Source organism: Pimephales promelas, chromosome 21, assembly GCF_988280905.1.
Source record: "Pimephales promelas chromosome 21, fPimPro1.hap1.1, whole genome shotgun sequence".
Classification (NCBI taxonomy): domain Eukaryota; kingdom Metazoa; phylum Chordata; class Actinopteri; order Cypriniformes; family Leuciscidae; genus Pimephales; species Pimephales promelas.
Window position 1 is genome coordinate 14,218,492 of NC_142789.1, and position 24,743 is coordinate 14,243,234.

At 37.4% G+C, this 24,743-nt stretch overlaps 1 protein-coding gene across 2 annotated transcripts in view; it reads left to right on the forward strand.

The window, feature by feature from the left end:
* The window catches only part of naaladl2 (N-acetylated alpha-linked acidic dipeptidase like 2), a 368,062-nt gene that overhangs the window by 280,110 nt on the left and 63,209 nt on the right, over positions 1–24,743 (forward strand). For both annotated transcript variants that reach the window (XM_089124954.1, XM_089124955.1), the window contains exon 10: positions 822–968. In XM_089124954.1, coding sequence (XP_088981080.1) covers positions 822–968 — 147 coding nt within the window. The remainder of the gene's footprint in view (positions 1–821; positions 969–24,743) is intronic.

Sequence of the window (24,743 nt, forward strand, 5' to 3'; positions counted from 1 at the left end):
TATTTTCCCTTGCATTATGCTTTCAAACTATGTTTTGTAGAAATTTACATTGATTTTGGCCCTATCAGTCATCACTTGCACTTGTTTGAGGTTTACGGAGCTGCATGTATTTCTGTGAAAGTTGCCAAACAGAAATATATATATATATATATATATATATATATATATATATATATATATATATATTGTAGCTTATGTCAGTTGCTGTACAAGAACAGAACAGAATCTGTTCATTTAGCAGTAGTTTCACGATCAATACAGTTAAATCTGTAGGTCATTAAATAGCCAAGGGCCAGTTTCAACCAAAACAGATTAATCCTAAACCATCACTCAATGAGAAATCAATATCAGTTTAGGATTTAGGCAGGGCTTTAGTGATGCACAATTATATGCGACTACAAATTAGATTTAAAAGCACATTATTATTGTGGTGGTGGTGAAACAAGAACAAACCTACAGGTGGAATGCTAAGCTATTAATTGACCGCCATATTTAGAATACCTTAATACTCATGTTTTGTGCACATTACATATTAAAAAAAAATAAGTAAACCCATTCAAATCACATGCCAGTGAAAAACACTTTTCCATTCACAATTCCATTCATTTTCCATCACAATATATCTCTTATAGTGATACTTTTTTATAGTGAAGCTCCTGACTTAAATGCATTCCTCAGATATCACCATAACATATTTCATTGCTGTATTTATCTCTGTATAAATCGTTGTAGAAGGTCTACTGGAGTAATTCTAAGCAACGTGATCGCTGTATATCCTCACAATGTCAAATTGTTATCATGCATGTGTGTTTATCTTTCAGAGGCATTCGATGAGTTGCAGTAGAGGAGGTGGTTGTCCTGGTCAGAACGTCAGCTCACTGCAGACACCTGGAGATGCCAGCTTTTTCTCCAACCAGCTTGCTGTCCCCACAGTGGAGTTCACATACTCAGAGTTTCCTAAAACAGAGGTACATCCACATACACATGCAAATGTGTGCAATATAAGCGCATTGATAATCCAATCATTCTTTAAATTCACTGTACGTTCAGATGATGTTAACAACGAGCAACCATTCACACCGGTGTCTACAGATAGGGAAAATGTTTTCAAAAGGCTGTGTATAAGGCCGTCTAAATTGATCCAATGGCGGTACTCGATTAGAGGTGAAGGTCTCACGCGTGTTTCGTCTCTTCTCATGGCAAAGGAATTTTTCATTAAACGCAATTTTATCTTATGTATTAACTTGTCTTTTCATCTGACTCCATAAATGAAAAGGTTTTTCAATGATAGCTGTGCATCATTAAATCTATGTGAATGTTTGACTATTCCTTTTAACTCTAATGAAAATAAAGTCAAAGTCTGTTGGAATAATCAAATATAACAATTTATTATGTCAGGTAAATTTATTATCACAATTAAAGTACAATCATAATCAATTGAAAGATAATCAGTGCAAACCATCAAATGTTCTTGAACAAAGAGGAAAATCCTTTACCTGACATTATGAAATACACAGCATTCAAAGGCTGATCTCAGATACAAAAAAAAGAAAAAAAAGAAAGAAAGCCCTGAGCTCTCCGCTGCATTTCTTTATACAGGTATAGCCAGACCTCATTTGATATGTAAAACATGAGTTTACAGTGGAAATTTACTGTGTTCACTCCCCAAGACTTGCTGGGGGTAGAAGTTGACCATTTGCAAGGAACAGTGGAAATTAGCATTCATGAATTTACACCTTTTGGAAGTAGGACCATGCCTAGAGACCACATTCCTTTGTGTGCCAGTTGTTCCTAAACTCTTAAAAATCTTATTACCTTCCGCTTTACTTATTTGGAAATAGAACACTTGTACCAGTCACACGTGTAGACATTACAAACAACACTAAACACATGTTTAAAACTTTATGACAGTTGTTCAAATTAAAACCATGCACATTTTTGTGTGAGTTTCGGTGATCTCAGCAAGAGCGGGGGATGTGAGGAAGGAGTGTGTGTGTGAGAAAGAGAGAGGTGTTCAAATGTTAATTTGCAAGCAAAGTCCTTCGTCTTTTAGACCTGTGGTGAGGTTCTTCAACCAGTTCTTCCAGTATTACAGCTGACAAATTATAGCCTAATGGATATGCAATTTCCAATACACAAACACTAGCCTCAGACACCAAGAAGCGATATCTTTTATATTTTATGTCTTGGTATTTGAATGATGTCTTGATTTAAATAACACAGTCTCATCCCAAAAAGTCATATAACTGACGTTTTGGGACGTATTTTGACCATACGTCAATATTCGCCTTTTTAGGGCCCCCTTAAACATCGGTAGATGGCTATCCCGGGCCGTCATACAACTGACGCTTTACCTTTAACGTCAGTTAGGTGACGGGTTAGGTTTAGGGTTAGGTTTAGGTATGGGGTAGAGTTAGGATACCGACGTTTAAGGGGGCCCTAAAGAGGCGAATATTGACGTATGGTCAAAAGACGTCCCAAAACGTCAGTTATATGACGTCTTGGGATGAGACTGGGTTGATTTAAATATGATGCTTTCATGATAAATACAGTATGGCAATTACCTCAGACATATTAAACTTAATAAATTATAAGTTATGTTGAGCATTTGAATCTAACCATGTAAAAAGTGGCTAATTTGTAACAATTCATACGACCTCACTCATACGAATTAGTACGATTTTGCTAAATCGTACATATTTTACGAATTGGCCAATTCGTATGAATTTGTACGAATGAGTGACCTATCCCTTACCCCGCCCCTAAACCTACCCATCACGTGGGTTTAGACAAGTTGTACGAATTAGTACGAGTGAGGTAGTACGAAATGTTACGAATTAGACACTTTTTGAATCATTCGTCGAATTCGTACGAATTGGTTGTGAGATAGCGTAGGTATAGGCTTTGTTTTTTAGGGCCCAAGCCCTGAAAGGGCGAAGGCCCTATTGTTTTCCTTGCGATTATTTTTCTTCTCTATTATTATTATAATAATTATTATTTTACTACCTTTTGGGCACTTTTGGGGCCCTTAACGTGCTCGAAAACTCTTGAAACTTTGCACACGGGTCAGAACCCGCGGCCATCAGAGCCGGGCTGAAGCTGGTACCTGGGCGTGGCAGGGGGGCTCGTCAGCGCCCCCTGGAACGGGGTCCGAACACTCGGTCCATAACTCAAACACGCTTGCATGTAATAATATGAAACTCGGTACACATGTTGATCTCATCGTTTCATCTATACCTCGCGCTCTTACTTTTTACCCCAGCCCAACAGGAAGTCGGCTATTGAGGTTTGTTTGTAAAACGCTCGCAATGGTATTTGAAATACTCCTCCTAGAGCTTTGATCCACATTCGACGAAACTCGGTCAGCGTGAAGTCAAGACATTGAGGATGAAAGTTTGCGAGGGGATTTTTGATATCTCGAACGGTTTGTCCGTGGCGAGGAAACGAAATCATGGCGAGAAACGTGAAACAGGAAGTGTGTTATAACTTCAGCATACATTAACTGATCTTGATGAAACTTCAGCAGTGTGCTCGCTGTAAGAGGACGATCACATGGATGTGACTATTGTGAGTAAAAGTTATAGCGCCACCAACTGGCAGCAGGAAGTGTGTCACTTTCAAAATGCTTTGAAATCACCCTTTTATTTTTACCCGATTTGCTTCAAACTTCATCTGTATAATGTAAACATACGGCAGATGTAGACCTGTGAATGGATTCTTGATATCTTTGAAACTGTTGCCGTGGCGACGCATCAAACTTTGCCCTTCTTTTAGGATGCTTTTAGGATGCTTTTGAGACCCTTAGCATGCTTCAAATTGCATGAAACTCGACAGACACATCACATTTATTAGCCAGTAGACATGTGCAAAGTTGCAGAAACGGGCGTGGTGAGGGCTCAGTAGCGCCACCTTTTGACAAAAGTGGGGTGGTTAGTTTTAACTAGAGTTACAAAAATTGGTATGTATATTGTACTCCTCGAGCCGGACAACTTTCTAATTGACACTTATTAGCTAGGACCCACAGAAACTCAGATATTTTTGTTTGAATATGGCCACTCTGAGCCTTTGGCTGGCTGGCTGGCTGTCTGTGTGTGTGTGTGTGTGCAGGGGGAGGGGGCTTAACCATTTCACTGCTGTGTGTATGACCTGCATAAAGAAAATACATTTCTCAAGCCTGGTATTTTTTAAATAAGTTTTTATTTTTATTTTTTATAAGTAAAGGCATATAACTAGTTTAATTGTAGTGAATTGACAATAGTTTTATATAATTAGTTTATTAATCAGATTAACTTGGTCAATAAACTTGGTCTGAAAATTTGGTCCATAAATCAAACACACTTGCATGTAATAATATGAAACTTGGTACACATATAGATCTCATCGTTTCATATATACTTCACACTCTTACTTTTTACCCCAGCCCAACAGGAAGTTGGCTATTTAGGGTTGTGTTTAAAACACATGCAATGTAATTTAAATTATTGCTCCTAGAGCACTGAACCAAATTCGACGAAACTCGATCAGCGTGAAGTCAAGACATTAAGGATGAAAAAGTGCCACGGGATTTTTGATATCTCGAACGGTTTGGCCGTGGCGAGGAAACGAAATTATGGCGAGAAACATGGAACAGGATGTGTGTTATAACTTCAGCATACATTAACTGATCTTGACGAAACTTCAGCAGTGTTTTCGCTGTAAGAGACCGATCACATGGATGTGACTATTGTGAGTCAAAGTTATAGCGCCACCAACTGGCAGCAGGAAGTGTGTCACTTTCAAAATGCCGTGGCAACGAAACAAACTTTAACATTATTTTTTGATGCTTTTGGGACTCTTAGCTTGCTTGAAATTGCTTGAAACTCAACAGATACATCACATTTATTAGCCAATAGACATGTGCAACTATGGCAAAAGATTAAAGTAATGTCAAAAAAGTAAACACTAAAAGCCTCATATCTTCTAAAAATGTAATTATACATCATTTGTTTCTAAATTAAATTATACAAATATTATAACTTCCCCAATTTTTCCTTTTTTTTCATTTAAGAATTGTGTTTACGTTCAAAAACAGCCAGAATTGTTGTAAAATTCATAAAAAAATAATAATCTGAGTCATACGTAGTGCTATACTGCCCTCTTGTGTTCAATATCAGGTAGGCCTATTGTGTATATTCCCACCGGTTAATCAACGTGTGACTCCGCTGGGACTTGGGAGCTTTTAAATCGCTTACTTAAAACCGAAAGTCAAAATACGGATGTCCGCACAAGACATTAATGGTGTGGAGTAGAGCGAGCATTTTAAATAAATTCCTATTAAGTAGGATTGAACTAAACAGAAAGAATGTTCACTCTGTTCTGCTGGTTCCTCGCTGGTGGATCATATGATTACTTTGTCATAATCTATGACAAAAATGCTATTATAAACCATATTAATAATAGATAATACACATTGCTCTTATTTTTGAAAAATACATTCATGAAAAACAAGATAACAAAAATCATTAAAAAAAATATAGCCATGGCTGCTATAAAGCAACATATAATTGAAAGGCAATTAATAATCTGTCATTACGTCACTGCATTATGATATTACGGCTCCAATACGGTGCAGCACAAAGCACTTATGTGCATCCCGAGCGGAGAATGATGTGCTTGAAGCCACATGAAGTTACAGCGCATTGAGTCCGTATTGAAAAGTTCAAAGCACAAAGGAAATACATATTTATGAACAGTGTATTATACATTATCTATCTATGCAATAGTTTATTGAGCCTTTTCTTTTAAAGGTTTTAAATTTCAGTTACTGTGTGCGTGAAGAACAATTATAGTGCTCTGACTCTAGTGTTGTGATCTAACCGACAGCGTCCGACACCCGGTAGAAAGTAACACGATTAAGTTACAGCAATAAAGTCCAGCAAGAAAAAGTTTCTTCATTCGAAAATATAGACCTTTAGACCTTTATCTTAAAGATCCAGTATAATAGGATTAACATTGAATCATTGAAGATCGTTTCATCATTGACTGTAACCGAATGTGACGTGCTGTTTGAATGCTGAATGGAGAATGACTGACAGGCGCAGAGAGGGAAAAGTTTGTGTTCTTGAATTTAATGACTTAAATATTAATTTCTATATCACATAATAGCTTCAGAACACTAATAATACAGTACACAAAAACTTTATGGTACTTTAGAAAGTTTTTGTGCCTTTGTGCCTAACAGAATAGTATATGCACAATATAGAATTTGAATCAGCCTCGTCAAAGATGGCAGTGTCAGAGCCGATACCGATCCTGAGTATCTAATCGGCGCACTTCTTTTCAACAGTCAAATTGAAATTGAAATTGCTTGAAACTCAACAGATACATCACATTTATTAGCCAGTAGACGTGCAAAGTTTCAGAAACGGGCAATGTGCAAGGACTAAATAGCGCCACCTTTTGACAAAAGTGGGGTTGTTAGTTTTATCTACAGTTACAAAAATCGGTATATACATTGTACTCCTCAAGCCGGACAACTTTCTAATACATAGTCATTAGCTCGGACCAAGAGGAAGTCAGATATTTTGGTTTGAATATGGTGAGCCTCTCTCTGAGCCTACGTCCCTGTATGGCAAGCCCTTTTAACATTTAAAAGCTAAGTTTGCCTGTCCGGAATTAACATTGTAGATATCAACAACGTCTTTCTGTCTATTCGTAATTACATTTTGGATAGTTTGTATTATCATTTAAGACATCTGTAACATAATTGTGACTAGTCGAAATGACAGAGTATGGCAAGCCGTTTTAACATTTAATCATAAAAGGGCCAAAGCCTTCGGCACCGCTACCCGGGTGCCTTTAGGTAACTAAAGGAACCGGGGTTGCGGTGCCACCGGCTTGGGCCCGCCATCGCTGCTCGCAGCTATATTTTTTTTTTTTTTTTTTTACCACAAATACAAATACTTTTATGGATTCTTTAGTTATTAAAAATTGTTTATTTGATTACTTTGAATAAAACCTTACCAAAAGTCTCAATGTATGGGAAATGTACCATTCTCATTTGCTACATAAACCTGTAACACACAAAAAAAAAAAATACATTGAGTATTATATTCATTCATATAGTGAAATGTGGATTTTTAGAAATGTTTTTGTGCCATATAGAGTAAACAGTTTGGAGTAAAATTGAATCAAATGGACATTTGCCACTGTGTGCTTTTTGCCACATTTACCCTCTAAAAAAAGGATCAGTGTTGAAACCACTTTGTTTTAGATACTGTATGTATGTACACAGTGGTGCAATTATTGCTTTTGACTTGAGAGAACCAGTCCAATTGGATCACTTTAAAATTAAAACAGGTTTCACTCAGGTACCTGGAAGTCCTGACCCTAATGCTTTCCTACACTTCAGTGTGGATTCACTGGTTTAGCACAGGCTGTTACATCTTTCCCCTGCACCCTCTTTGCCTCATTATGATACGTGAGGAGTCACGTTTCCTGTCACATAAAATTACCTTCCATGTTTCTCTGTCACACAGAAGCACGGTTAAACCCCAGGACTCATTTACAAACAGCATCATCTGCCACAGCCCTGATGTCTTATCCGTTATGTCTTTTCAGATGTCACATGCAAGTGTATCCCAGGAGATACACAACAAGCTCTCTCTTCCTTTAAAATAAACACTCAGGGGAAGCTTGTCTACTCAATTGCATTATGTTTCCTCATTTTTCCATTGTGCTTCATCTTAAATGTGTTTTATGGTGCATTTTTGTACTTCCTCACCACAATGGAGATGTAAGAGTTAAACATTTCACACACAAAGTGACTCTTTTCCTTTCTCTGTACTGTACATCTTTCAGCCTCTGTCTCACGCTGTGGTGGTTGACACTTTCTGCATGCTGACTTGTACATCTGTCTCATCCGGGCACACATGCCTGGCTAAGCATTTGCAGTGCAATGCTGGTGTGCCTTAAACTGTGAATGTAACCTTTTCCTGGCATTCAAGCCATCAGGCTGCATTAGCACTGGGGGTGGCTGGGGTGTTTTGGAACAACACGGTCTGTGCTGTGACATCCAGCTCCCCACATCCCTGCTTCTTTTCTGTGCCACGTGCCTCCGCCCCAGGAGTCGTCGCTCTCCCAGCTAGCAAAATCAAAATGACGTGTGGGCCTTCATATGCTAACAGTACTTACAGTGCCTGTGAAAAGAAAAAAAAAATACTCTTTAATGTCAGTTAACTTAAATGTAAGTGAAACCAGGGTCATTATAGTACAAAACACATACAAAAAACGGAAAATACAATAATAAAATGTAAAATATTTAATGAAACTATAATAGAATCTCAATTTTACTAAAATGATACAGAGTTAAACATATCTACAGGTGAACTGAATTTACAATAAGAAAATTAACCATACTAATACTGTGTTTGACCCTGTAATGGGGTTCGTTGTTATGGGAAGAAGGAGGCAGGAACCGGCGAACAATTAAGACTTTAATAATAAAATAAACGAATACAAAATGAAAGTAAAGCCAGCAGCCCCTCACGGACGACTACTGGCCACAGAAACAAAACACAACATAAAATAGAATAAGGCCTGTTCCTCTCTCTCTACACTGTCGTCCTTCCTCCTTTATGCTTCCACTCGTCCATGAGAGATCCGAGACCGGTGCTGCTCATTACCACTCGCACCGCTTTCACGCCACTCGGCCCTTCAGAACTGCCTTAATACTATGTGGCATTGATTCAACAAGGTGCTTAAAACATTCTTTAGAAATGTTGGCCCATATTGATAGGATAGCATCTTGGAGTTGATGGAGATTTCTGGGATGCACATCCAGGGCATGAAGTTCCCTTTCCACCACATCCCAAAGATGCTCTATTAGGTTGAGATCTGGTGACTGTGGGGGCCATTTTAGTACAGTAAACTCATTGTCATGTTCAAGAAACCAATTTGAAATGATTGGAGCTTTGTGACATGGTGCATTATCCTGCTGGAAGTAGCCATCAGAGGATGGGTACATGGTGGCCATAAAGGGATGGACATGGTCAGAAACAATACATTTAAACGATGCCCAATTGGCACTAAGGGGCCTAAAGTGTGCCAAGAAAACATCCACCATACCATACACCACCACCACCAGCCTGCACAGTGGTAACAAGGCATGATGGATCCATGTTCTCATTCTGTTTACTCCAAATTCTGACTCTACCATCTGAATGTCTCAACTGAAATCGAGGCTCATCAGACCAGACAACATTTTTTACACTCTTCAACTGTTCAATTTTAGTGAGCTCTTTCAAATTGTAGCCTCTTTTTCCTATTTGTAGTGGAGATCAGTGGTACCCGATGGGGTCTTCTGCTGTTGTAGCCCATTTGCTTCAAGGTTGTGCGTGTTGTTACTTCACAAATGCTTTTCTGCGTATACCTCGGTTGTAACGCGTACTTATTTCAGTCAAAGTTGCTCTCCTATCAGCTTGAATCAGTTGGCCCATTCTCCTCATCCTTAACCTAAAGTATTAACCTAAACCTTAGTATTTAGAACTTTACGACCTCTTCACGGCCTCCATATCTTTACGACATAGGAGACTTTTCTGGTGTGCATGCAAACTTCCCCCTCAGTGCCAGGCACAAATCAAACGAGAGTGAAAAAAGAAAGAGTTAAAGTATGGTAGAATTGTTGCAGTTAATTTATTTTGCCAACTTATTGAATGTTTAACATTCTTTTTTTTTTTTAATTTTTCAGGTGCAAGTTTTTAAAACATCTTATAGTCTAGAATTAAGAAAAAATTTGCCAAATTCACAGTATTATTTGATCTATTCCACCACTACATCAATTGCATTTATGTACAAATGTATTCAGTTTTGTTGTAGGCACTAAAACAGTCCAGTACTTTACAGTCAAACTCAATTGTATGTTTGAATAATGAAGATTTCTGTGCCACCCAGACTGCTATGAATAAATCCTGTCCCTGCCACTGTTCTTGTGTATATATGCCCTCAGTTTCAGTACCTCGTTGTCTGATGTTGTCTATACATAGCACACTGTTAATTTTGGTGTTTCTTTTGGATTACTCTCTTTTGTTTGTTAAATAATGTATATGCTTCTAAATAGATCTGCTTTGTCTCACCTTGTCTTCATCCTATGCCAATTCGAGACAGAACACCAGTCCGCAGAAAGGATAAGTAGTTTATCGCCATTTATCATTTCTTAACAATGAGACTTTCAAATCATTATACTGGGTTAGAGTGAATTAATATAGCCCTTTAGATGTACCCAACATGAGTGAAGTAACATTGGAGGAAAGCTATTCTCTGCTGTCTGGAATGTTTTCACCCTCTGTTGATTTCGTCAATCACGACCACCGCAGATCCAGGAACCATACCTACCTCGGATAAAGACCCAGGGCCCACTGCAGACAGAGAGCCCTAATGCCCTCCACAGACCCTTTGCCAGAGCCAATGCTGAAATTGCGCAAAGTGCAATGGGCTCTATGCACGGCGGTATTTCCGGTGAAGGTGTAAGGATGCTCGATAACTTCCGCCGATCGTAGAGTCCAATGCAGTACCGGAAATTTATATTGAATTGTATACTCCATGGTTATACTAAAGAAACGCTAGTCACAAAAACAGATAAAACAGACACCCCTCGTTGTGTTTATGCTTCTTTTTAAAATTATATTAAATAAACATAACCATAAATAAAATACATCTAAACGTATGTACATTTCGTTTCAAAGACGGGAGGACAGTAAATTTTGAAGACTCTGCCATAATCCCGTTTTCCTCAGTTTTCCTCTGCTTTAATCTCCACAACCGGAAATGGATGAGCATCCTTGCGTCAAATGCGGAACTTATGCGTGCATGTAGCCCATTGCAATGCATCCTCAAAACAAAGCCTTCCGTCCTGTCTGACCAGATGTGTGATCCTGTATATTATCCACCCAGTGGGGGGTTTTAGAAATGAAGTGACTGGTCATTCTTATCTTCCAGCATCGAAGATATCTCTTCTCTTGTCTGAAGTCTTCCCTAGTCTGAAACAATTTTTTTCTGATGACTTCCAGTGCTCAAGACCTTCCTCCTCTGCTGGTTACATCCAGCTTCAAGTTTTCTTCATCACTTCTGCTTACGCCCAGCTCCATGTCTTCTTTTCTGCCACTGTTTACATCCAGCCTCAGGTCTTATTAGTCACCACGGTTCTGCCCAGCTACAAGTCTTCGTCTTCATTGATGGTTCAGACTATCCTCAAGTGTTCTTTGTGGCTGATGATCCCGCACAGCCTCCCATTCTCTCCTCCGCTTTGTTCGTCCCATTCTGCTCCTTGATTCCTCCACCCATTCGGCTCTGTCGGGCTCCACACCACCTCTGCCTCATTCCTCCTGCACCCTGACTCCACCTCAAGCGCTCATCTCGGCTCCACTTAGGCCTCATTGTCCTTAAGTGTTGCCTGGTCTTCAGTTCCATTTCCTCCACCCTGGTGGAGGACTGCTCCATCTGTTCCACCTTGGGGATCTCCAGTTCCATCTGCTCCGCACTGGTGGTCTCCTGTGCCGTCTGCCTTTCCCTGGTGAACTCTTCTTTTGCTGTTCCAGACTCCCAAACACATTCTATGAAGATGTTATGGCATAATGTCACTATCTTTTTTAATTTTCAAGGACTTTTAGTTTGTTTTCAACATTTCCTGTTTCCCTTGTTTTTAAGCTTGTTGCATTTTATCATTGATTATCACACACCTGTTTCTCATTTATTTCATTAGCTCATGTATATTAAACGTGCATTTAAGCCATGTCGTAATTACCGCAATTATGTCATTCAACTTGTAAAAAGTGCTCACGTCCTTGTAGAGCCCATAATTACAGCTTGTAAGATGGGAGTTGTTTGAGATCTCCTATTTGTACCATGCTGCATATTAATTTAGGCATTGTGGTGCCATAGAAACGCACAATTCCCAGCCTGAGGACATGAACAGCTCTGAATATAATGTCACGTGTTTTCATCTTGAGACTTTGGTAATTACGCCATGGTGTGAATGCAGCATAATGCCCTCAGTTTCAGTTCCTTAATTGTTTGGTGTTGTCTGTGCGTAGCACACTGTTACGTTGCCTTCTCATTTGCATTACTCTCTTTTGTTTTGTTAAATAAAGACTACACTTATAAATAGATCCACTTCACCTCACCTCATCTTCATCCTTGGAGAATCAGACAAGAGCGAATTATAGTCCTTTAGGCAAACCTGATATGAATGAAGGAATATGGAGATTAGACATTCTCCGGTTTCTGGAATGTTTTCACCCCCTGTTGATTTAATCACAACCATTTTGCTTTCATTTATACAGTACATGTGAATATGTTATGTGTGTTGTGTGTTAATATATATTCAATAAGATAAAATATAATTTCCATAATACTTAATTTAATAATAAAGATCCTTGAAAACATGAAAACTTTATCAGGACGTGAGTATTTTTTATAGACGCTGTATTGTTGAGTAGATCATTTGTATGATTTACCTGAAATAGTGGTGCTTTTTTGGATTTAACATCAGTTGAATCCACACCAAGCAGAGGAAGAGAACTAAACTAGACCAATACAGATTATAGCGGAAATGACCATCTTCATAACTCAAACGCTTTTACAAATCTCTTTGATGAACTTTCTCTGGTCTTGGGCACTAAAGATGCTAGTCTAATGCAGAGTGACAGATCCGGGAGTCTATCTCCACACATGCTAAAGCAACTCCCTCTCCAGATGGTCTTCATGTCTTGTTTCTGTCTCCATCCCTGCGGCTGCAGGGTTAAAACTGATCGCTAACTCAGAAATCTGCCTGACCATGCAAAAATCTGTCACCAGTTATTTACTGGGAGCCTTCCCCACCCAGAGTTACCATCCGGCTCTTGTCCTAGAAAGTCAGAGGTTTGTTGGCTGTGAACAGGCAGCATGTTCAAGTTTTTTGGCCCGAGGTGGTGTATTAGTGTCTGCACAACTAATCTAATTAGCAGTGTGAAACAGCGGCAGCTGGATGTGGTAGATCCGTAGGGTCTCTACGCTTCGAAATCATATGGCAGTTCCCTTTTCTAGCTAAGTCTGCTCACAACTGACAGCTACGCTAGGCTTGCCTTAGCCTACACAAGCCTACCATCTGGTTTCTGCCATTGGCGGTGACTGTCTGGAACAAAAAATATTTAACGTAACATGCACATGCATATAGTAAGGCCTCATTAACATGATATCTATATGTACCTGTAGTGTCTAGCTCTAAGATCAAGTCACATGTAATGAACATTTTTTTTTTCTATTAAAGGCCTAAAAATATTTGTGGGGGGGGGGGGGGGGTTGATTACAAGTTAAGAAGACAATAACTAACAAATGATTGTAGACAATACAACATTATGATGTACAGTCTGAAAAAAATAGATTTAATATTTGCTAAAGATGAGGATTTAAAATTCCTTTGTAAAGAGTAAAAGTTTGATACAATTGTTGCAGTTAATTTATTTTGGGAAACTAATTGAATGTTTAACATGCATTGTTTAATTTTTCAACTTAATATTGTTTTTAAATATTAACCCTTTGGGGTCTAAGGTGTTTGGGGTCTATGCTCTGACGTGTGCATTTTTCAGTTGCTTATAAACATATTAATGGCACAGGTGAAATTACACTCTATTTAGCACAAACAGGGCTACCATAATATGTGAGCAACATGTATGTACATGTTTGTATTTTTGAAAGAATATTGTTTATTTGTGGTTATTGAAAAAAACTAAAAATGAAAGTTTCTGAAATAAGGCCATAAAACACATATGAAATATGCGTCCACTAATGGATGTTGTTGCCTAGAGCTTTTTTCTTGACAATGATCTGAAAATAATCCTCCTAATCGTTCACATACAACTGTGAATTGGGTTTTATTGTGAAAAACTTTTTTATATGTGGCTAGGCTATAGCATGTAGGAGGGAGAGTGAATGAATGCACAGCAGAGCGTGCGCATCTGTGAATTCGTCCATTCAGTCACATACACACACGCATTTAAAATTCAAACAGTCTTTGTGCAGTTTACAGACACGATTAGAACAAAGCACTTAAGAAACAATTACTTACTACATCAGCTGAATCTGTGCTCCTCGAAATGTAACAGGTAACTGAGGTAACTTTTCCAGGAATTATTCCTCACTGTGCAAAGATGGTGGCAAAGGTATAGGGCAATATATTTCATTAAAAGTAACTGTTAAGGCATTTATAATGTTGCATAATATTGCTATTGCTGTTTTTCTAACTTTATTTTCATCAAAGAATCCTAAAAATATTAAGCAGTGCAACTGGTTTCAACATAGATAATAATAAGAAATGTTTCTTTAGCAGCAAATCAGCATATCAGAATGATTTCTGAAGAACCATTTGACACTAAAGACTGGAGTAATGATGCTGAAAATTCATCTTTGCCATTAGAGGAATACATTTCCGTTTTAAAATATATTTAAACAGAAAACATTTATTTTAAATTGTAATAATATTTCGCAATATTACTGTTTTCAATGTATTTTGGTCAAATAAATGCAGGTGTGTGCATAAAGAGACTATAAAAAATGTGTAAACAACCTTACCAACCCCAAACTTTTGAATGATAGTGTATATGAACTTCATTTGTAAAAACAGTTCTCTGGATATAGTGAACGAGATACACTGTGTCTTTCAACATAGGTGTCTGGGGAATTTTAGTTTTTTTTGTTGTTGTTTTTTTTTACCACCTGTCCTCATTTTCCACCAAGGTCCTATCTTTATGGATGAGTGCTCAGTCTGTCAGTGCAATCCTTTCGGTAATACTATTTTTCTCATTTGAAAGTGTTTTTTGTTCATTTTCTCCCTTTTCTAAATTGTGACCATTTCCCTGAAATGAGGACTGTGATCTGCTGGAACTCATACAAAGGGGACACTGACATTTGAGATGAATCATTATGTAATAGCTGAGAGAAAATAAAGTCCATTGAAAACTGTGTTGGTGAATATTTCAAGTCACACTGAATGTTAAAAGTTCTTGTTGAACATAACTTTGTGTGCGAGTCTTGGGCGCTGTCGCAATTATAACAACGGGATAAATGACTCTTGCGCCCGACTCAAGTTTAAAAGGGGTTGGTCTGAAATAGCTTCATTATTCATAGGTGTGGTTTGGGTGTAACGTGAAATAAACCAATCAGAGCGTCATCCAATATACCCTTTAGAGCAGGTGTGCATGCAAGCATCAATGTAGTGTAGTAAGACGGGTCAATTATATTAAATTGTAAACTAAAATATCAAACATCGAGCAATTCAGTGAAACAAATTTCTAGCTGTATAGGCAGAGGATGCAGACTTGGAGGATCTGTCTGTGTGAGTAAGAACAGGCTTTCAGGACAGTCTTTATATACCTGTCTGACACAGAGGAAACTATTAATGAAAATTCACCAAATATCTTATTTTTTCATTGGATGAACAACCCAGGTCTATGTAGCTCACCGCCTATGTTGCATGGCGGATTGTTGTTATTATGCAATGAACATAAAAAAAAAAAAAAAATCATGGAAAGGATTTCCACATGATTAACTTGCTTTATTTCAGCATTATGCAATTATGTTATTCCAATTTATTGTACTTGTGTTTGGTCAACTTAATTCATTAGGGTTGATTCAACTTATTTACTAAGTTTGGGCACAGCCTAGTTTAATAGTGTCAGTGAATTTAAAAAGGCTCCCTGTCCCCTGATATGATTCAGGTATTCAAATTCATATATTCATTCATCCAATGCAATATAATTTATTTTAGTTTATTTTCACACTAATCAATTACTAGAAAATAGCCATCATCTTCCCCTTTTCTAATTTTCTTAAAAACACTTAAAATAACACTTAATTTTAAAATGTATTCTCTCTAATTCAAATATGCGAAGCATGCTGGGAACTAACAAGCACTGCCCAGTTTCAGTTAATGCAACACAAATCATTCATGTAACCCAACAAAACGGATTAAGTAAACTTAAATGTTACATATTTTAGCAGATTGAACACAATCAAATTAAGTTTGGAGAAAATGTATAGCAATTGTGTTGCTTAAGGTCATTTTAATTGAGCAATTTGAACAAGCAGCATTATTAATTTTTTTGAGAGTGGCGGATTTGCCAGGAGCAAATTCACAGCCTATGAGACTGACGTTCTTGTCAGAGCAGTGAAAGACAGAGAAGTGACGTTGTATGGGGATGGGAGATTTTTTTTATGTATTTTTTCCTCGTTCTTGATGAACAAACTCATTTGTCAGATGTCCTTATATACGTCTTGCCACTATATTGGGCAAACAGGTCTGATATGGCATTACTACAATTAGCCTGACAAATTTGGGTAAATGTGTAAGCTAGATATGGACACAGTTATTAGATCTTTATGGACGCCACAATGATTTCCCTCATGTGTTAAAATTTTTCCTTGTTATAATGTATGATTTGCAAAAAAAAAAAACTGCTGCATCTGTGTTGATGAGAGAATCAAAGTGTATGCGTGTTGTGCACCTGCTACATTATGGCCAAGAATGTACGCTTAAAATTATGAACAACACACAGCGTGCCACTGACTGACTATTTATTTTTCTGGTCAGTGGCGGAATTGTTTTCTGGAACTAAAAAATAGCACTAGTTTATCGACATGCAAAATAGTAATGATACACTCTCAGAAAAAAAGGTACACAAGCTGTTACTGGGGCTGTGCCTTTTCAAAAGGTACACTTTTGTACCTTAAGGGTGCATATTGATACCTTAATGGTACATATTAGCACCTAAAATGAACATATCAACACTTAAACTGTACATATTAGTACCTGAAATGTACATATTAGCACCTATTAGCACCTAAAATGTACATATCAACACTTAAAATGTACATATTAGTACCTGAAATGTACATACTAGCACCGAGAATGTACATATTAGCACATAAAATGTATATATTAGCACATAAACGTACAAATTAGTACCTAAAATGAACAAAACTGTACCTTTTGAAAAGATACAGTCCCAGTGACAGCTTTCGAACCTTTTTCTGAGAGTGTACATGCCTCAGCGTAAAAAGTCATTTGCGCCAGGTGCAAGATAGGGCCTTAAATCTTTTGTCGTTGAACCTGATGCTTAAGTTGCTTAAACTACAAAATCTGAATGTAAACCTATTAGTTATAATGTAATGCGATCACATATGCAGATGTGTTAGACTGTTGGGGTGCTGTCAGGTCCTGTAAACTGAGAAAGGCAGATGTTTCATTAGTTTCGGCTAGAGCCAAGAATTCTGATGAGGAAAACTGCTCTTAGCTGGATGCTAATAGTTTTGGCATTTCAGTAACCCAAGTGGAAATCTTACTTGTACATTTGTGTATACATTTCCCTGTAGGTCAACTGTGCCTTATATCCAATGTAGCTAGGATCAACTTGTTCATTTTTTATTGTTTGTTTTTTGGTTATTTGAATAGACACAGCTGTAAATCATTTAACCAGCATCTGTCAAATGTAATTTTTTGACCATGCAGATGTCCTGGTCCTTCGAGTTTGCTGGCAATGAAATTAGCCGCATGTTCACAGTCACTATACTGTCTGCAATGATAAAGTTGCATCCTCTATCTCATTTGACTGGGACAAATTTGGATGTGTCTGTCATTCACAGGCAGAACCAATTCAGCTTGATCATTTTAATTTAGTTTAAAGGCTCCATGTAATCAAATTTTAAGTCGTTTATCTTTTAGTATGAATTTGTTAGTCTTAATGTTATGAATAAGCTGGTGTGTTCCAAAACAATGACAAAAAAAAAAAAAAAAACGCATTTAGGAGATTCAAAACTTGCAGTCTATCGCACTTGTGCTAGAATTTTTAGGACATCACCGCAGACTTCAGCGTCTCATCACATTTTCTGTCCAATCAAATGCTCTCTAGAATCTAAAGTGTCTCACCCCCCTATATGCTATAAATACCACCTGGCCAAAGCGACTGCACACGTCACAGAGCAATATAGTTGTATTCCTTTTTCCAAGTGTACATTGGTTAAGATTGAATTTATTCACACCTTAAATCCAACATATAATCAGCGCTCGGATTCACTTCCAGGTGCTTTCAAGAACGAATTGCAGTCTTTGAGGTAAACTAACCGCTATTGGCTATTTGCAAGGCACTTCAGTGGGCATTTAACTCATTGTATTAAAGGGCACCTATTATGCCCCTTTTTACAAGATGTAATATTGGTCTCAGGTGTCCCCAGAATGTATTTGTGAAGTTTCAGCTCAAAATACCCCACAGTTAATTTATTATAACCATTTGAAAATGTAATTTTGGGGCCTGCTTAAAAATGAGCTGTTTCAGGGGGTATTCCACCTTAAATGCAAATGAGCTGCATATCCCCGCCCTGCCTTTGGATGAGGGCGTAACTTGATACCTATGGCAGGCAGTCGGTACTGAGAGAGTGAAGAGACGCGCCGTATTGAATGTCTTTCAGAGTACGTTTGAATCGGAATATATAAATAGTATGAAGAGACTCCGGCAGAATAAACAAATGAGAATGGACCAGTACGTCTCGGTATGGTTATTTGATACTTTTATGTACTTTAGAGTTGTAATAGCGTCCCATTTGAAATGATGGATGTCCAACACACACACACAGACACTAGCGCAATTTTTTGAAACTACATACACATTCTGTGATAAAGTTTGCTACGTACGAGCGAAATTACATTTATGCGAGGGACCTGTGGCGTCATGTTTAGCTACTTGTCATAGGTGCTTCTGTGGCAAATGTGAGAAGATGGCTAACTTACAGAACACCAACATATATGCAGTTTTTAATACAATATCTTTAAAAATATATATATTTATAAACGTGTGGTTACACACTATACAAACAAGGTTTTAAATTATATACACAGACATCCTATGACGGCAATAACTTTAGACGCATTTGTTGTTGAATTGGCTGATATTGACTGAAAAGTCATTAAAAAAAAAATGACTTGAAAAATCATAAAATACACTTACTGTTACTGGGGTGACGGTGGATCGCAAACAGTAGACGACAATCCACACTTGAGGATTAACTTTTAAGCCACAACAACAGGATTAACCCACGAGTCCACGACAGAACATAAATTTACGTTTCCAAGAGACATTACCGGCTGTCGTTGTTGAAACAATGAAGGATGGTGTGTACAGATCACCGAGGGCGGGGTCTAGGCCACAGCCACACTGTCAATCAACCCCCTGTCTCCCGTTCTACGTCACAAAGACCTGGATCTCAGAACAGCTCGTTCTGAGGCAGTGCATATGATTTATTGAGATTGTAAAAAAACTACTGGATGGATTTTTATCATTCTAGGGTGGTTTTGCTCACACACTGCCAACACACATTTATGTTCAAACACCATGTAAAAGTGAATTTTCCATAATAGGTGCCCTTTAAAACTATAAGTAAAATTCAAATTATTAAAAATATATATATAAAGATATTTAATTTCATAACACAGTTAGTGAAACTAATATTTCCTAATACAATTCTGGGGGGGCATTGTCATGACTTACAAAAAAAAAAAAAAAAAAAATACAGTCTTTAATGGATATGTTGAATAATCACAGCGTAAAATATAAATGATACATATGGATGTTGCAGTGTAATATTGACGTGTATTTTACTCATGTTTTTTTTTTTTTTCACAATTGTTCCAACCAGTTTTTAGAATTGACACAAAACTGAATAATAAACTTAAATGTACATTTTTAATAATTTTGTTTAAAAAACTATGAATGCTAATGCAATAAATTAAACCTACAGATTCAATAGTCTGAACCTCTAATGATTATTTTACGTGTATTCATGTTGTTTTGATATTGTATGTTTTGTCAAATATAAATATAACCACAATTTACATTCAAATAATAGTGAAATAACATTGATTTAGCAGCTTGTTCATGTAAAATATCATATGTGTAGCACTTTGAAACATTATCGCCATTTATCAGAATCAACAGTCCCACTCCAGCTTATTCAATGGCACCCTGTTTCATCTGTTCCAATAGAAAATCATTTGAAATGCTACACACTCACTTCTATTGATCAGATAATAAACAGTTAATGGTCCTCTTTGAGGGCGTCCTACGGTCAGATCAGTTAATGATTTCAATTCCTTTGCAATTTCCTGTTTTATCACTTAGTTAAAATGTGCAAACGCAGCATGTTTCCACGAAATCAAAGAGATCTGATTTATTTCAAAATTCTTCACACCCATGTTCACAACTCCTGAGTGTGATTGAGCTAGCTTTTAATTAATTATGATTAATTAGTATATAAGAGAGGCTAATATAATTGCTGCAGCATTTAGATGAAAGGACCAAACATCTGTATTGCAAAGTTAAACATAATTGAAAAGCATTAAGAATCTGCTATTAAAAGCGTCTGTTTATGAAAGCTAATAAGTAATTCTAAAGTTCTTAATTATAGCAAACGTTCAAATATTGTTTGTTGGTTTTGTAAAGTTTTAAAAAGTTTAATTGCTTTTCTTCATCAAATAGGGACGTTTCATCAGCTATTCTTCCCTCGCAGCTTTGCCAGATCCTCCATTTATCCTTCATTGCAAAACATGCGCAAACAGGCATTTGGCAGCAGGGAACACTGTTTGCCTGCAATGATTTGAATGACTTTTTTTTGGTTGAGGTTGTGGTTGTATTTTCGCTAACAGCAGATTACTATTCCTTTCATTCACACATCGTTCAGTCGATTCATTCGCTATTCTATTTTACTGAACGTATTTCTGCAGGATTATATGGGAATTAGCTGTACAATAACTGGCGTTTCCAGTGTGTCCTCTACTACAGTGAAATCCTTCCATCACCTGAGCTTCCTCAGAGGTACATGGCTGGTTAAGTCTGTGATAGATGTGTGAATCCGCAGCTGAGAATCATCCTCAGTCTGTCGCTGCATTTTACTGTGTTTTATTATCGCTCGCTCATTGGCAATGAATATTCATATTGCTCCTTGCCAACAATGAACCATTAGTTCTGGTTACTGGGAGATGATGGCACACTAAATAGCTCTGAACCCATTTGGAGAGACTGTCCCGCACGTCAGGGCTGGGCTTTTCAGAGCAGGCAGATATCCAGCCACACACTGATTACAGAATTCAAAGCCTCATTTTCCAGCTTACATAAACAGCGTGTGTCTTGCTTGTCATGACAGTGAGACTGTACTTATTTTTTTCTGCTCCTTCCTTCTGCCAAAATAGTCATCTTTCTATATGTTTCTATCTTACAAACACACACACACACGTACACACAAGTTTTGGTTGTTGTCACATCCCCACAATCATTTAAATTGTTTATTTGGGAATTCTGGATATTATTACATTTAATACATTACATTACAAAAAAAGCTCACTGTGTCCATGTTGATTTAAACAAAAAATACTGTATATTGAAATATTATTACAATTTACAGCGATAGTTTAAACAAAAAGGAAAATTGTGTCATACTCTCAATTGTGACTCACTCTCAAGTTGTTCCAAACGTGTACGAGTTTCTTTCTTATGTTGAACACAAAAGAAGAGATTTCTAAGAATGCTGTTAAGCAGACAGCTGATGGCCATTGACTTCCATTGTAAGGAAATATATTATATATGGTGTCGGTCAATGGCTATCATATAAAATATCTCTTTAAAATAATAGTTTATTCTAATATACTGAATTGGTGCTCAAGAAATATTTATTATCAATGTTGAAAACAGCTCTGATGCTTACCATTATACATTTTACAAGTTCATAACAGCAGCATTTATTTGACATTATATTATATTACAAATGTCCTTGATTTTACTTTTTGATTTTTACGTCCTAAATAAAAGTATTTTTTTAAGTCTTACTGAATTCAAACTTTTGAACTACTGTAAATATTACACTTTAATTTTGTTTTATAGTTTTAACCCAGTCTCTGTTGTCTTCCCTTAAAATATTTTATTTATTTATTTATTTATTTATTTTTTGTGGATTAAATAGTGGATTGTGATCTAATTGAATTTAAACAGAAACAAAAACTACCATTCAAATACAATAAAAAGTTAATAGTATATTTGAATTAACTGCTGAAGCAACACTGCATAAGACTGAAGACTATAAATTGTATCTTAAAATAATTGTATTTTATCAAATGTTTTCACTTCTTTGTTAATTGGTTTATACTTAAGATTTCCCGGCACAGTAACACAAAAATACACATGTACAAAAGACTAAAATTCTTCAAAAAACAAAACAAAAAAAAGTGTTCATATCTTATGCAATGCAGTTGTTTGAAATGGATCAAGTTTACATTTTTTTAGTTTTAAGACATTTAAATGGAAAACCAGAGAAATTACTCTTTACTTAAAAGTACTACACAACTCTTGCCCATCTCTTATTTGTTTGTTTATTTGAAAGCAGTAAGATTTAATTTAAGAACCTATAAGACTTCCAGCACAAACAAGTTTGGGTGTTTTACCAGAGATTAAAATAGACCCTGTTTACATATTTATTGCTGCTTGGGTTTAATGACTGAATAAAGATATCCAGGAATTTTTATTATCTTATTTGCGAGAAAAGCGTTTTGTTTAGCAAATTACATTTTATTGGGTCTCTAAACAGTAATATGCGGCTGTTGAATTTTAATTGCTTGCTGGAGAATTGCCTGTGAACTGGCCACTCCACTCGTAGCAAGGTTGTTTTGTGTGTGTAGAATAAACAGGAAGCGTTTCCCTGTTGTACTGTAGCTTCAGCTGTTTGGGGTTTGAATGTCAGATCACATTTAAACCTATAGACTCTTCCCGAAGTGAGCCTAGAGGTTTCCTGCTAGATCAGTCAAGAGAAGCCAATTCACCCGCCTGAGATATCATTCCCGAGTAACCCAAGCACGACCCCATTCACATGTAGCTAAGGTCTGGAAGGTTAGGTTTTTATCTTGAGAGCCATGTGTTTATCTATCTGAAGAGCGCTGGCCTTCTGTCAGATATCTGAGCAAAATTGCTAGGTTCTATTCAAATGGTTACATGAAAAGCCCAGCTTGCCTTCTTGTAACAGAACACCCGTATTAGAGGACCCACTTTGTGTGCGTGACTTCTGTTCATTAGGCTGGTGAAGAGTGGTACGATACAGATGAAAATTATATGCATTCGCATTTAGCTTGTGCAAGCTCACCCCAAACCAACTTACTAGAGATGTGCCACTCAATCGCCCATTGAAAACAGCAGGGTCCGCTCGCAAGTGAGGTGAAAAGCTTTATGGAAAAACAGGGTGTAATGGCTCTAATCTTCAATGTGAATCAGTCTTTGTTGTGCCTCTCTGTGCATTCACTACAAAGAGAGAGAGAGACACAAACAGTGGCTATCAGGTTGACGATGCCTCATGACATTCTCACTTTTGGTTTGCGTGCGTTTCTCATTTTTGCCCTTTTGGCCTTCATTCTCCATTCTCAGCCACACTTTGTCAATTGATGTACAAAAGAGGGTGATCAAAAGCTTCTGTAAACTATGTGTGTAAACCACAAACCACAAACAATAATGTGCGTTTCTCATTTTTGTCCTTTTGGTCTTCATTCTCCATTCTCAGCCACACTTTGTGAGTTGATATACAACAGAGGGTAATCAAAACCTTCAGTAAAATATGTGTGTAAACCATAAACCACAAACAATATGCCCCCCAAAATGCGACATGGCAATTTAACCCATTTAATTGGTGATGTTGTTTACACTGGATGTGACACAACAAATCCCAGACAGTAAACTGATGCATCGTTCTATTTATGACATACTCCAAGCACTCATGATACTTAAAACGCATTCTCATCCTAGGGACGCTTTTCAAATTTTGTCTAAATCCAATGCACATGGCACCCTTTAGCGTCAATATAACTTGCACAGAGCTTTGTTCGGATATGGGTAGGTTTAGTTATGGGGTGGGGTTAGGGTTAGACCACTAGGAGGCACCTTTTGGCCCATATTTTGCGTCTCATATTGACGCTAAAGGGTGCCATGTGCGTTGGATTTAGACGAAATGTCAAAAGCGTCACTATATGACACCTTTAGATGAGAACAGGCAGATACTTCTCAAAGGGAGCACAAGTGGATTTGCAATGGTCGCTTTGTTCATTGTAGACAGCTTCTAGCTGTTACCAACACATTCTCATCCTAAGACGTCATCTAACTTTGACCATACATCAACTTCCAACATTTTAACATCAGTTTTAACGCCTTTAAAGTCAGTTAGATGACAATCCTAGGGCGTCATCCAACTGATGCTTTACCTTTACCTTTAGGTTTAGGTCTGGGGTAGGGTTAGGATTAGATAGCTTCATCTAACTGACGTTAAAGGGTGCCCAAAATGTCTGATGTTGATGTATGGTCAAAAGCGTCAGTTATAGGACGTCTTGGGATGAGAACGGGCTGCTGTTACGGTTCGTCAACGCGGTGTTAGGAACACTTTTATCTTATAAATCACACCGTGATGTTTTTTTTTTTCTCTTTTTTTTGGGAAAATGTGAACTTTTTGATGGGTAGGTCTGGGATATAATAGTTTATACAGTGTAAAAATCATTTTGTCTATGGAAAGTCCCCATAAAACTTGGGAACCCCACTTTTGTGCGTGCGTGCAAATGTGTGTGTGCGTAAATGGCTAATTTGTTGCCCAAGTGACTAACTAAAAGCTGGAGCTAGTTAGGGCCCGAGCCCTGATGGTGTGAGGACCCTGTTGAAATGTCT